Below are 13,608 nucleotides of genomic sequence, written 5' to 3'. Positions count from 1 at the left end.
CTAATGTCGGGGTCTTCTTAAAGCCTTAAAGCCACACTCAGCAGGTTGGTACGAACGCATTCTCCTTGTCGCTGCCCCAACGCGCTGCCAGCAGTTAGCTTTTGTCTGATTGGTGCCATCGCTTCAGCTCTAAATTTGTTCTTGACGGTGATTGTGGGCGTTTTGAAGGTCGTGCCAGTTATCGCTCCCGTCTTTCGCGTCTACTTTCGCTACAGGGTCGTCTGCAAGTCCTTTCTTGTGGAGTGCTTTTGCGACGTCCTCACTTCTTTTCATGTAGTGCCGTTGCGCTGAGATCGTGCCTGCCGATGGCTAGGATTGTTTGGTGCCGTCCTTTAGCCGTGTTTTTTGATGTACCATTTCATAATCGATTCTCCTAGTTCTTTACCATTGTCATTGGCTCTGACGTGACTCAAATGTCGCCGCGCTGCCGTGGTCGCTGGGAACGTTCGTTTTGCATTACTGATAAGAATCGACAATGAAATAGGACATTACGAAATACTGGCCTTGCTTCTGTTTTTGTGTCATTGCCTTGAGAAATGGCTCACAAATATATTGTCATTTGTTGCGTACCTTGCGTATATATACGAAACTGTTTGACGCACACGGATAATTTTTTTTCTTCGCCCGTTTTTCAGCAAGCAACATGAAGAATCTGCTCCAGAAAGACGAGAAAAAAGAAGAACGTGAGCAAGCATTTAATTTTTTTGTTTTTTTTTTTCACTCAAATGCCACGTATACACCTAATTGAGCCGTCTGAGCCCCTATTTTGCAGCGATGCCCTTTACCTTTGCTATTCCTTTTCGCGCTTCATCAGTGGTCAGACCGGCGTTGCTCCCACGTTATCAGTGGGATAAGCCGTCCGGGAACGGTGTACGATAAAAGCGGCGTATAGAATCTAACGGAAGGCATCGCTATAAAGTCGCGGCGCGATTGGAAACTACACTGTCCACCGCTGTTCCGGCACTATACAAAATCTCAGGACTGCCTTTAGATTGCCAATACTCTATCATCCGTCTTGGACGCTTGCAGGTGGCAAGCCTTCCGAGGCAGCGGATCTCTGGAGATGCGCAAGCTGTTAGTTAGTTAGTTAGTTAGTTAGTTAGTTAGTTAGTTAGTTAGTTAGTTAGTTAGTTAGTTAGTTAGTTAGTTAGTTAGTTAGTTAGTTAGTTAGTTAGTTAGTTAGTTAGTTAGTTAGTTAGTTAGTTAGTTAGTTAGTTAGTTAGTTAGTTAGTTAGTTAGTTAGTTAGTTAGTTAGTTAGTTAGTTAGTTAGTTAGTTAGTTAGTTAGTTAGTACCTGCTCTGGCTAAAACTTTTATTTTCGTTGTCCCGCGTTCATGAAACTAAAAATTAATTGTGAGCGCACTTTCGTCATTCAATGTTCGAGTGCAGCACCACCAAAGTTCACCTGTAGTCGTATTCGCGGCAGTACTTTCAGCTCGACGTGTTTAGAGGCCGACCTTTTCGGCGTGTTTTTGTGCGGGCGCGAGCAGCCCAGCAAGCGGTACCGTGCGACCACAAGACGGCCTCGCGATGCCTGCTCAACCTGATGCCCGTGGTGTCGGAGACGGTGAGCGGCACCCTGCTAAACGGCACTTTCCTGCCCGACATCTGTCTCGAGGTGGTGCATGAGCGCGCGTTCTCCAAGCTGCCCTTTGCCAAGGTCGCCCTCACGGTCGTCCTGTTCGCAGACATCTCGGGTGAGTCGGACTTAGCTACGTTGCGACATCGGCAACAGCCGCGTCGATGGTGGAAGGGGATAATGCGGGATGTCCTGGCGATCTTTCGCCTGCATTCTCTTAGAATTAATGTTGACGTGAGCGCAGCTGAACTGCTGAACTCAACCGAACAAAGTTGCCGACCAAGTTGCCGAACAAGTTGCCGAAGGACTGAACAACTGTGAACGCAGCAGAATAAAGTTGTCGTGAATTTACGATGTCACGCACATTAGTTCATAGAAGCCAATAGACCGGTGACGGCAACATAACTGAGCGTTGCAAAAACTTTCTTGTACACTCAGAATAATGTGCACAATAAACACTAGTTAGTACAGACCGCTCAATTAGTGAGCACCCAATTTTTATCTCGACACTTCCAGCATGGATATATGTTCCTGAGAGCTGCGCATAATGCCGGTTCTTTACCGATTAGAAGAGGTGCACAAATCGACAGACATGCACAGAGAAGTATCGAAAAGTAGAGCACCTTCCCTTTGGATATATCAATGTAATTATGTTATATGTGTCGATTTGCGCTCCTCTGCTAAAAGCTATGCTTCACCAACTATATAGCCCCAGCGTGAATTACTTCTACTATTGCCAGTTCTTATTCGCCGTCTTCGACACCAACTCGCGCGTGCAGGATTCACCGCGCTCACAGAGACGTACTCTATGACCGGGGCGCTCGGCATCGAAGCTCTGACCCGAACGCTGAACCACTTCTTTGGCCACATCATTCAACGTGAGTACAAGAATAGTCACATATTAGTCGCAAAGTTCAGTTCGTTTAGAGCATTTATACAGCATTATACTCTCGATCTTGTTTCGTGCAGACATCTTTACTGCTGGCGGAGACATCTTCAAGTTCGCTGGTAAGTAAAACAAAGAATGAGTTCACGCCTGTATATATAATCAAAGATATATACAAATGCTACGGAGCATTTCATAGATTTGCACGATTTCACTGTCGGGAACAGTTTTGATGCGTGTGCGCACGATGATCTGTCCTTTGCACTTAAAATACGAATGAGACCACGACGCGCGATCTTACATGCAAATTAATGTCTCAACACTGGCCTGTGCAGCGCGATGCATCTGCGTGGGCTCGAAACTGCGCGTTAATTGCGCCCGGTTTTCTCCTTGTTTCTCAGGCGACGCCCTTTTCTGCATCTGGAAAGTTGACGACGAGAGCACACTGGCCGAAACCATCCAGACGGTGGTTGACTGCAGCCTGAACATTCAGAAGAACTACGGCGAGTGGCCCACCTGCATCGGTGTCACCCTGCGTGTCAAGATCGGTGAGTCGCATGCCCTGTGGCTAACCCGACCCAACCTAATTAGCAAGCGCGCACCTTATACTGGGGCGGCACGATCACTTTCGATCGTGATCGCGCTCGATCCGGATCCAGACAGTTTCGATCCGTGCATCGCGATTGGGCCTCTTGATCGTGATCGTAGGCTGTAGATTATGTAGTTTGGAGAGTTGCGGATGATCAGCAGACGATAATAGTCTTAGCCCTAGTGACAAGCGAAATAATATTTTCTTGAAAAAAAGGAGCTTTATACTGTGATTTTTTCAGCATATTAGGCAAATTTGGTAAGTGCTTTGGGCCCATTAATGACCATTGGTGCGTTTGAGCTCACCCACATTCGATCCGTATTGTTGGACCATGTAGCAGCGATCATTATTGATCGCGATCGAGGAATCCGATCCGCGTATGGCCCAATCGACACCAAGACTGACCGTGTGATGCCGGTATTAGACTGGGCAACTCAAGGTAGGCGCAAGACAAGCGCTATAACCCGCATCCAAAGTTTATTCGGAGCAGACGGCGTACGTATATTTGCTGTCTGCGCTATAGGAAGGTGCGTAGATCGTAGCGCGCACAGAGTGGCAAGTAACTCGGCAACTCGCGTAAGCATAGAGACACGCTTGCGCAAGAGTTAACGGAAGCTTTTTATATCGGGAAGATTGAGAAGGGCAAGTATCAGTGACACATATGTACAAAAGTTACTGGAAACAATGCTGGGATTTGATTGTTCTTGTGCAGTGCAAAATGGCTACTACATAAACCATACCTTTACAGACACTAGCAATACTGGTACATTCAATGAACATTAAGAAGAAAGGAACTTCAGTCATTATTTCGAACCAATTCAAATATTATACAATACTGAATGCGATAACAATACATTTGTGGTATTTAACGACATACAACTTTTGCATGCGGATTCAGAACATGTCAATATTGTATACAATATGCCATCAAACATGAAATATGGCTACAAACGAGGTTCCCTCATGGAACAGGAATGCTCGTATTAGCGATTTAGATGTATGAGATTGAATGCAGAAGTTATTGCGTGTTATCAGACGATTATTTAGAGCAGGTATTTGATAAGCGAGACCAGGCATACCATATTTGTACGTGTTCGTGATGTCCGGTCGTTACGCAGGGCATAACGTGAAGTGTGGCGTGTGGTTAGTCACGTGCCGTGTTTGTACGTAGAGCAGCAGTCTATAATTTACACACGGCCAAACTTGTTGACCACTATTTGTCTGCGTGAGACATATAGGTCCATGCGATGTTATTTTGTTGTTTGTGCCTGTTCATCACTTAAGTATAGCAACTGAACTAACTAGTCCCATTTCGTCTCTTCAAGTTCACTTAGCCCTCGAGCTTACAGCTTACTAAAGTGAACTATTATAGGCTGAAGAAGTTTACTCAAAGGGTGGGCAACGGTTGCGATAGCACCCGAATTGTCGAATAGTAATATCGCCATGAATTATGCCTTCTTTTTGCCTTAATTATGGCGCAAGAAACGGCTCTGTCTGTATTTTTTTTAATTATTGTTATTAAGGCTATGTGCTCGTAGGAAAGTCGGCCATGAGGGAAGTGCTGAACCTATGTTTAGGCGGCAGTTCTCGATCTCTGCTTCCTCATCCTTTCAATACGCGGCCATTCAGCAGCCTTGTGTTGGGTAACCTTACTAAAGCCAGCTTTCCTTTTTCTGCGAGCGTGAGTGTACCACGGCAGGATAACAGCTCCACGAGTGGCACTTCGCGCAATTGCCTAACTTTTCAATGTCGAAAAAAAATAAAGCTTTACCAGCGAGCGGCGATGTGCGAGGAGACAAAACGCGTCACGTATACAATGTAGTCTCAAGTCTGCGAGAGCGACGGAGTGGCAGTGAAATGCGCGGAAGCAGTGAACAACAGATATACTCCTCTTCGCAGGCATCGCTACCGGGCTGCTCGAGTACCACTTCTTCAACGACGAGTACGACTCCGTGCACTACTCTGCCAGCGGCACCGTGGTGGAGTACGTTCGCAACGCCGAGATGCTCTGCACGGCCGGCGACATCATACTCACCACCGAGGCCTGGAGCTACTTGGAGAAGAAGGGTGTCAACACGCGCTACACCTACACCGCGCTGCCGGAGGATATGGTCAAGGTACTGCAGCTGTGTCTCGATGACGCAATGCGCATGCGCGACAGAACACGGCCCCATATGAGTCGCTTGCATGCACGTGGTGCAAAAATTCACCGCAAGTAATATGGTATAACGTGTCGCTTACGCGGATGGAACTATGTACTCTAAAAGCAATGAAGTATATACTGAGAAGTCATCTGTGCGAGAGGGACATTTGGCTACATTTCGAGAGGTTCTCGAGCTCCATCGGGTTTTATGTTTACTTGTGCTCAATAAATGGGAGCGAAGGTACTTCGCTGCGTGGTACGATAATTCTCGAAAATGGATTTAAGTTAAGAACAATAGGCATCCGCGACGGGAGTTTGCCAGCTCTTCTTTTCTCTTATGTGTGAATGCGAAAAATTTGCTCCATGAGCAAAATGCATGCCAAGATGAACAACCGCACAACTTAAACGCTGAATGGTTTATAGCCTGCACTTAACTTTCAGAACATGTGACGTAATGCTACCGCATGTTTTCTGTAGTTTACTGTCGCTAAAATTTCGAACGGAGACAACTGGTATTCAGTATAATACGTCTTACTTAGGCAATTATATGTGTAGTGTGGATGAAATGAACTGCTGTTGTCTATGAACATGCCTGTATAAAAAAATACGATTTAGTCAGCCGAAAATATTGACATCGCCTTACATGTGCGCATCCCCCAGGCGATGCTTTCTGTGAAACTTGTTTACTATAGATTTCCTCGCCTTTCGCTAAACATACTATTTTCAATCTAAAGTTAAATTTGTAGTTCAGTTACATATCGTTTGCATAGTTAACTCGAGGGCATTAACTATGTGGCGTATTTGCTAAAAATGAGCTTGTCGAGAAATCGCGGGGAGTATGCATACCTAGGAATTCTGGTCGTTGCCCCTTGCGCCACCTGTCGAACATCACCGCATTGCACCATCATAACTAAATGAGCAGTATTTTCGAAACGTCGGCCGAATTTCACCCAGCGTGAACGCACGTCCTCCCGCAGCCGAGGCGGACACTCGAACACGAAGCCACGGCTGCTTGAAAAACAAAAATATTTTGATATTGACCAAAGCCCTGCTGCAAAGCAGCAGAAAATTTACTACTAAGGGCCGTAAATAGGTATTAGAAGGGAGTACACTCTCGACGTCCCAACTGAAAGTTGTTGAACTCCAGCCGATCTTTTGAAATGTTAGATTTTTCTTTTGTGCTGCCCATTGAGCTACGCTGGTGCGGTGCGGGGAAATTTTAAAGGTGGTCGAAGGAGGCATTGTCCCGAATTACTGGACATGAGCGGCCTCCGTCGATGAACTGAGGCTGTTTTGCCGCCTTGGCAGTCATTCGAAACACAGGACGCCAGTAAAAGTAGACGTTAGTAGAGTGATACAGATAAGTTCTCCTTACGCCATTCGTACAATAATGTTATGGCATTGGCTGCAGGGCGCGAAGCCGTGTTAACTAATATTTATGAATGACACCTAAAACCGGTTGTGTGGAAACTTGACTGACTCTACGCATAGGCGTGCCCATATATTGTTTGCAACTCATAATCATACGCTATTAAAGTATTTATAATAGTTGTTTCTGTCCTAAATCTTGGTTTCGAAATTTAACTTGCTTTTGACCCACAGTATACGGATATTCTAAAATGAGTTTTCCTCAACGATCATGTAAGTTTTTTTTTTTTTTTCAGCTGATTTTTCACTACAAAACTTGTATGGCTGTAATTGAATCTGTGAACGATACCGCCCCGGAGGACGCCCTACTTTAGGCGTGCTTTCTGAGGCAAGAATGACACAATGGCGGGCGAGAGCATACTCGCTAACGAGCACATCGAAACTCTTGGTCAAACTACGCCTTCGGCCGCCTTGCAGAAAATAATTGCCGATGACACACTATAGGTACGTCCCGATGCCAGTTTAGAAGTGGTTGTACTGGCGTCGGAAGAAAAAGAAATAGCAGTTCGGCCCGAAAGGTGAAGCACGGGTTGCGATAGCAAGTGAGTAGACAGCTATACAAAGCAACCATAGTAGTTTATTGGCCGTGTAAACTTGTAAACATTCGCTTACTAAGCAAATTAACAAGCATGGTGTCACGTGCACACAAGAAAACATGCAACCCATCCCCCTCGATGACCGCGCACACTCGCTGTCAAAACGCTGGAGTGAGGAAGCGCCGCAGCAGCAGCGAGCGAATTGACTTTCGCGCTGCCTCTCAACGCGAACTAAGCGTTTAGAACACAACGCACACGAAGCTATCAGCACTCGGCGCGCTCTTTCCCATCGCAGATCGCTTTCAGATCGCCGCGTATGGCACGGCCGCGCCATACGCAGCGACCACGGCAGAAGAACGCCCTCCTTCCTGCTGCCCCTCACCCCTTGTGCCTTGCGCGCGATGAAAGATGGCGCGCTACTTACCCGCTTTCCTTCCTTGCGCGTGCGAAATCGAGCCACCATCGCGGGCTCACCCTCGCGTGCTTTCACTCACACATACAGCATACGGCGCGCGGCGACGATGTTATCGCACTTAGACTTTATACGGAATGTCGTGGCGACGACGACGACAAAAATGCGCCTGGAGCGTCCACATAATTGCTATCGCAATAATATAATAGTAACGACTGCAAGCTCACCTATCCACGTCACTATGGAAAACGTCATTTAGAACATTAATCTGGTGCAGCCCTTCAATACGGTGTCTTTTCAGAGACGGTGGTGAGACTTCAAAAAGTCGAACGTCGCAAAGTCTGAATTGGTGACAAATAGCGAATGGTTCTCATCGACAGGTCCTGTGCTTCGACCCTGGCGTCACTGAAGAGGAAAAAGTGTCCTTCACATCTGGTAAGACACATGTCTCTTAAAGGCTGCACAACGAAAGAGACGAGTGGATGACGCACAAACTCACTTTGTCGTCATAACCACGCCCACTTGAACGCAGCCTTCGCTGGAGTGCGGCCCGCTTTGTACGCCCTCAACTTCGAAGATACACCTCTGCTCAGGAGGTTCATCTCGCCGGTGGTTGTCAACGTGAGTATTCCGTGTCGCACATGGCACACTTGCCAACGAAGCTGCGTACCGCCACTGCGGATCACGCAGCACTACAGGTATATTAGAAGATTGGGGTACAAATAAAAAAAGCAACATAATGACACGCAGGAACGTGTACAGGTTACATATTATGCGTATAACAGGTGCGTAAATATGAAACCCGAGAATTATTTAGACAGAACAGCATATAAAACTACTCTGACAATGCAATACCTATACTTCAGTTATGAAGAAAACATGAAAGCAGAGATGAATAATTTGCTAGAACAACGTTGTTAATTGCTAAAATAATTTCAGTCTCGGAGCGTTCGCTGAAGGGAAGAAACTTAGATTATTCGTTATATGAGTGCAAAAGCGTTATTATTTATTGTGAGCCATTTCATTTAGTTGCCCTTGTTTAGGAGAAATTACAGGTATATACATACTCGACTTCAACATGACCCGCCGTGGTTGCTCAGTGGCTATGGTGTTGGGCTGCTGAGCACGAGGTCGCGGGATCGAATCCCGGCGACGGCGGCCGCATTTCGATGGGGGCGAAATGCGAAAACACCCGTGTACTTAGATTTAGGTGCACGTTAAAGATCCCCAGGTGGTCGAAATTTCCGGAGTCCTCCACTACGGCGTGCCTCATAATCAGAAAGTGGTTTTGGCACGTTAAACCCCATAACGTAACGACTTCAACATGGAACTTCGTTCTCGTGGTCAACTCGCTGGCCTTTTCTGCCGCTTGCTGTCCAAGCTTACTGTCCAATCACAAAGGGTGTGCCACCAACAAGGACACGATTGATTCACTCCACAGAAAGACCGGGAGTACTCGCGTTTATTTTTTCGTTTTTTCTTCTTCAGATCAAAACTCAGGAGGAGCTGATCTTCCTGTCTGAGATGAGGCACGTGACCATTGTATTCATTTGCATGCCCGATTTCATCGACATCGACCTGCCCACACTCTCTGCGCTCTACAGAATCGTCAGCGCCGCTCTGAAGGAGTTTGACGGTACGTGTAGGCTAACAACGGTCCTCGTCCAACTGTTTCCTCGTTCCTCTTTTTTCAATCCTATTGGTGACAATACAAAACGGAACCTTTTCCTTTTCTTTCGTACGTGTTTGTGTTAAGCGCGCACATTCGTCACACTGACAGTTTGTTGACGTGAACGTATAGAAACTTTCTACTATTGAGCCATTGTATGTTATGTATTTCCCCTGCAGGTGTCCTCAACAAGGTCATCACATTTGATAAAGTAAGCTTGTTCGCTTGCCCCGGCAGAGGCGCGGTTTATGGCTTTGTATGTTGCACCTTGGTACCTGCCCTTGATAAAGGTCTTTTTAAAGTTTGATTGATGTTATACATTCAGTTTAATTCCTGTTCCGTTCTGTTACCGTTCATTCAGAGTGTCGTTGTATGCGTTCCGTTGAAACATCGTTTACTACGCTCTCTTATGCAGGGGTGCTCCTTCCTAGCCGTTTTCGGTCTCCCCGGGTACAAGGGCAAGAACGAGACCTGCAATGCGCTCATGTGCTGCAACAAACTCGTGCACGAGGTTGCTGCCATGACCATGTGAGCACCCTCACCGCTTGTACTGTATTGCTTGTACTGTGGCTTCCGATATTGCGTGCTGTAATATATCGTAGGCCGCGCTTTGAGTAAATGTTTCGGGCCAGGTACATAGGAGCGTAACCATTTCTCTTCGTGCAGAAAAGTGACAGCGGGAATCACCTCTGGCATGACATTCTGCGGCATCATTGGACATCCGCTTCGCCAAGAGTACACCGGTGAGTGCGAATGGCATTGGCTACGCTCAAGGAGCATTAATCCTTTTTTTAAACCACGTGACTTGGTTACGCTTCGTATTAACGTGTATGCTGCCCGTAGCACATGTAGTAACTCTAATAAAGCTGATATGTGCGCGCCCTAATTGAGCTTGCGCCTGTCCTTTTACTGCAAACAGTAGTAATGAGCTGTATGGAATACACTTTACGCATCAGCCTGTCAGCTCGCAAGAATATGAAATAATTCCCGTAAAGCATATTTCTTAAATATAGAATGGTAGTCTGATGAACCCAACCAGCGCTTAGTGGTTTCAAGCCGAATGCTCTAAACACTGTCCACATTCTACTGCGATCAACCGTTATCGGCTGGAAAATGGTATGAACGCTTGACTACCCGGCCTGAGTGCCTCGAGCGGCCCGTCGTGCGGCAATATTGCGTGTATTCGCGGGCTTCATAAACGCTCGAAAAAACACTATTATGTAGCACGTATCGAGCAACAGAAAGCTGTATCGGGAGTTTTCCATGTTTCTCTACAATTTTCTAATGACACTGCTAATCTACAATTATATTATTTGAGAAATTGATTACTTAATTAAGACTAATTATCCAATTAGACGGAATGCAAAAAATAATCAGCATTTCCAAGTGACGGCAAACGACAATACTTTGGTTCCGTTCAGCTACGTGACATTTGCACATTTTTAACTGTCGGTGCATGATAGTTGGAACACCCTGTATAGAACGTTAGACGCATGAGAAGTTCGAACACCGGTTCTTTTATCTTTTTTTCTTGCTTTCTTTCGGCATAAAACCACACGCTGCTGTTTCTCCGTGGCTGTATTTGTGTCATACAATGTGCTCGCCTGGTGGCTAGTTTGCGTCAAAGCACAAACAAATAAGTTTTTTTCTTAAAAACAAAGCAATACGAAGGGACCGCGCACAATCGACGAACTTAACAGCGTTGACCGTCAAAGGAGTTTTTGTTGCACTCGCAGAACGGAAGCACCTAAAATGGGAGAGGAGCACACATGGCGTAGAAAGATAATGACAATCTGGAGCGGAACTGTGATGAACGCGATGTACGATGCTATTTCACTTTCGTTTCTAACATTGTCGTTGCCTTTGTATTTATTTATTTATTTATTTATTTATTTATTTATTTATTTATTTATTTATTTATTTATTTATTTATTTATTCGTATCACCCTCAAGGCCAGGGGGCATTGCAGAGGGGAGTGGTATGAACAGTTTCCAAAGGTTACAAGAATGCAGTATGTTCCAATAAAAAGAAGAAATAATCATTGCTGATATTATACAATGTTACCTAAGGTACAAGTAAAATGAACAATTAAGTCAGGTTAGGAAAACTCGACAGTAATAATGATTGGTGAGTACAAAATAGCTGCTACTTATATAATATTAATATGCGGCAAGAGCTGCGCCGTCTCCTCCAATCCCTCTCCTTTTTTAGCATTGTTGACTTGTCATGAAAGCGCAATATGCTCCAGTTTCTGGTCGCGCTGTTGCTTCCTCCTTTTCACGTCCCACGTCTTCTTCGCGCTGTTTCTCTCAAACGTACCTGCCCGAGTCCCAATGGCGTTGTTCAACTTAGACGCGAGAACGCTTGATGATTGTTGCTGGCTGTGCAGTGATCGGGCGCAAGGTGAACCTCGCCGCTCGACTGATGAGCAAGTACTCCGACTACTTGATGGTGTGCGACGAAGACACGTACCAGCGTTCCGTGCTTCTCATGGGGCAAAACAACTTCAAGGAACTCGAGTGGCGCAAGCTTAAGGGCATCGAGCACATGGGCCGCGTTTTCCAGGTCAAAATCAGCACCGAGGAGTGAGTCGTCTTCTCTCGGCCTTCATTCTAAGGGCAAGCTAGGCATGCGACGTCATCAGACGCGGCGTGCATAATCGTACATTTCATCAGAACTAAAGATCGTATGTAAGCATAAATAAGAATAATGACGTTTAAAACTTGTCGTACACACCTGAACACGCTGAATGACACCCATACGCCGTAAAATGGTAACGTGCGAAGCACGCTAGAGCAAACAGCGAGATGATGGCTGCGTCAGTAGCAGATTCTCTGCTTTTGTAGTTTTTGACGGTAATTTCTTACGTCAGGCAAATTTCTGAAGGGGCCATGTGCTTCCCAAATACACCACACGTGCATTGGGTACGACCATGGCTCGAGGTTCGATATGCCGCATCTGATAGCGTGAGGTGTTATCTTTCTTGGTTGCCACGGAAACCTCAGTGACGGGATGTTTGTCGGCCACAAGACGACGACAGGCTTTGAGGCATGAGTGTCGAGTGCGGAGTATTCGTAACATTAACTGTCCTCGACGATACAATTTGCTCATCCTGAAAACATACCCGCCTTCTAATGTTCCTCGGCCCTTTCAGCACGGGGAAACGCTTATTGTTTCGCCGAACCAAATAAGCCATATCTCTGAATAAAGCTGCGATTGCAGCAGCTGCAAAGAACAACGTTCCCGGGTGAGACTTTCCGTATTCGCGGTCTGCTGCCTTCCACTATCTCCGTCCTGCCCGATAAATTTATTTCAGCCTGTTTTCTCCATACGGTGCAACAGAAAGCACCCCAGGGCCTTTGTCAGAAATTGTGGGTAACGCGGCTTTGTATTAATGGAATAAGCCTCGCCTAGCCCACGCTCGCAAGTGGGACAGTTCGGGCGCCTTGGTATTCCATAAGGAGAAAAAATAATCGTTAACTGGCCGTTGATGGAAAAGAGGCACACATACACACAGGTGTAAATTTGGTGCCACACAAGTTCTCTATGTATGAGTGTGCGTGCGTGCGCGTGTGTGTGCATATTTTCTGTCTCCAATTCCCACTTCTTTGTACCTTCTTAGTCCCTGCCCTTGTGAAATAGCGTGACTATGTACCGGACGTCCGCAGGGAGGTGATGAACGAAATCGCCAACTTCGACGACCCCGTGATGGGCATGACGCACGAGAAAGAGGTGGCCGACAGCTTCCTCCTGGACTTCCTCACCAAGCGGCGCATGCCCAAGCACATGCTGCTGCTGCGCGGAGAGACCGGCTGCGGCAAGAGCCACCTACTCTTCGCCACCGTCAAGATGGCCGTCAAGAGGGGATTCAAGTGAGCATCTTGCCCACCGTCCTCGGGAACACGTTTAGGACTGCGTTATCTGTCGAACTGCGTTTAACGAAGCACAAAAGAAAAAAAATATTGGTGGGCCCCACGCATTACACGTCATAAGCGATGCTTTTTTTTGGTGTTTACTGAAATGTCTTCACTTCTAGTACTTCACTTCTATGTAGCTTAATATTCCTCTGTCAATGCAAGCTTCACTTTAAAAAAAAATTGAGCTGTACTAGTGATTTCTTTTGCGAGGCCAAAATAGCCACTCTTACTTTCAGGAGAGGCTGGAGAAACAGAAAAAAAAATAGACGAGTCGGGCAGTGGCGCCGCTTAAGTGGCCCCTCACCATGCCACATAGGAAATTTCAGTTATAGGCTAGAAGTTGTTACATGTCCTCTAAGGAGCGTTCTACCGCAAGAATATTTCTAATTGCTTCATTAATAGCCGAGATACAAATTTTAGTGCCATGAACCCATAATTTCAGGACGCG

General features: G+C 46.2%; 2 protein-coding genes across 2 annotated transcripts in view; both read left to right on the top strand.

The window, feature by feature from the left end:
• The first annotated feature begins 643 nt into the window (after nucleotides 1–643).
• On the top strand, nucleotides 644–8,243 carry LOC129384885 (adenylate cyclase type 10-like). Its single transcript, XM_055070481.2, has 7 exons — nucleotides 644–683; nucleotides 1,491–1,697; nucleotides 2,359–2,457; nucleotides 2,549–2,587; nucleotides 2,867–3,013; nucleotides 4,954–5,171; nucleotides 7,954–8,243. Exons 1-7 carry the CDS (start codon nucleotides 644–646, stop codon nucleotides 8,026–8,028), a joined length of 825 nt encoding a protein of 274 aa, XP_054926456.1. The 3' UTR covers nucleotides 8,029–8,243.
• The window catches only part of LOC126530844 (adenylate cyclase type 10-like), a 41,396-nt gene continuing 36,002 nt past the window's right edge, over nucleotides 8,215–13,608 (top strand). Inside the window, exons 1-7 of the mRNA XM_055070827.2 lie at nucleotides 8,215–8,271; nucleotides 9,062–9,209; nucleotides 9,422–9,453; nucleotides 9,658–9,770; nucleotides 9,909–9,985; nucleotides 11,633–11,828; nucleotides 12,912–13,115. Coding sequence (XP_054926802.2) covers nucleotides 8,215–8,271; nucleotides 9,062–9,209; nucleotides 9,422–9,453; nucleotides 9,658–9,770; nucleotides 9,909–9,985; nucleotides 11,633–11,828; nucleotides 12,912–13,115 — 827 coding nt within the window. The remainder of the gene's footprint in view (nucleotides 8,272–9,061; nucleotides 9,210–9,421; nucleotides 9,454–9,657; nucleotides 9,771–9,908; nucleotides 9,986–11,632; nucleotides 11,829–12,911; nucleotides 13,116–13,608) is intronic.

The sequence above is a fragment of the Dermacentor andersoni genome, chromosome 5 (assembly GCF_023375885.2).
Source record: "Dermacentor andersoni chromosome 5, qqDerAnde1_hic_scaffold, whole genome shotgun sequence".
Taxonomy (NCBI): Eukaryota; Metazoa; Arthropoda; class Arachnida; order Ixodida; family Ixodidae; genus Dermacentor; species Dermacentor andersoni.
Note: the sequence above shows the minus strand (reverse complement) of the source record. Positions and strands in the feature narration are given on the sequence as shown.

Coding starts and splice junctions, on each gene's coding strand:
- LOC129384885 (XM_055070481.2), top strand. CDS start 644: ATGAAGAATCTGCTCCAGAAAGACGAGAAAAAAGAAGAAC. Junction 1,698..2,358: donor CCTGTTCGCAGACATCTCGG/GTGAGTCGGACT, acceptor TCGCGCGTGCAG/GATTCACCGCGCTCACAGAG. Junction 5,172..7,953: donor TGCCGGAGGATATGGTCAAG/GTACTGCAGCTG, acceptor TCTCATCGACAG/GTCCTGTGCTTCGACCCTGG.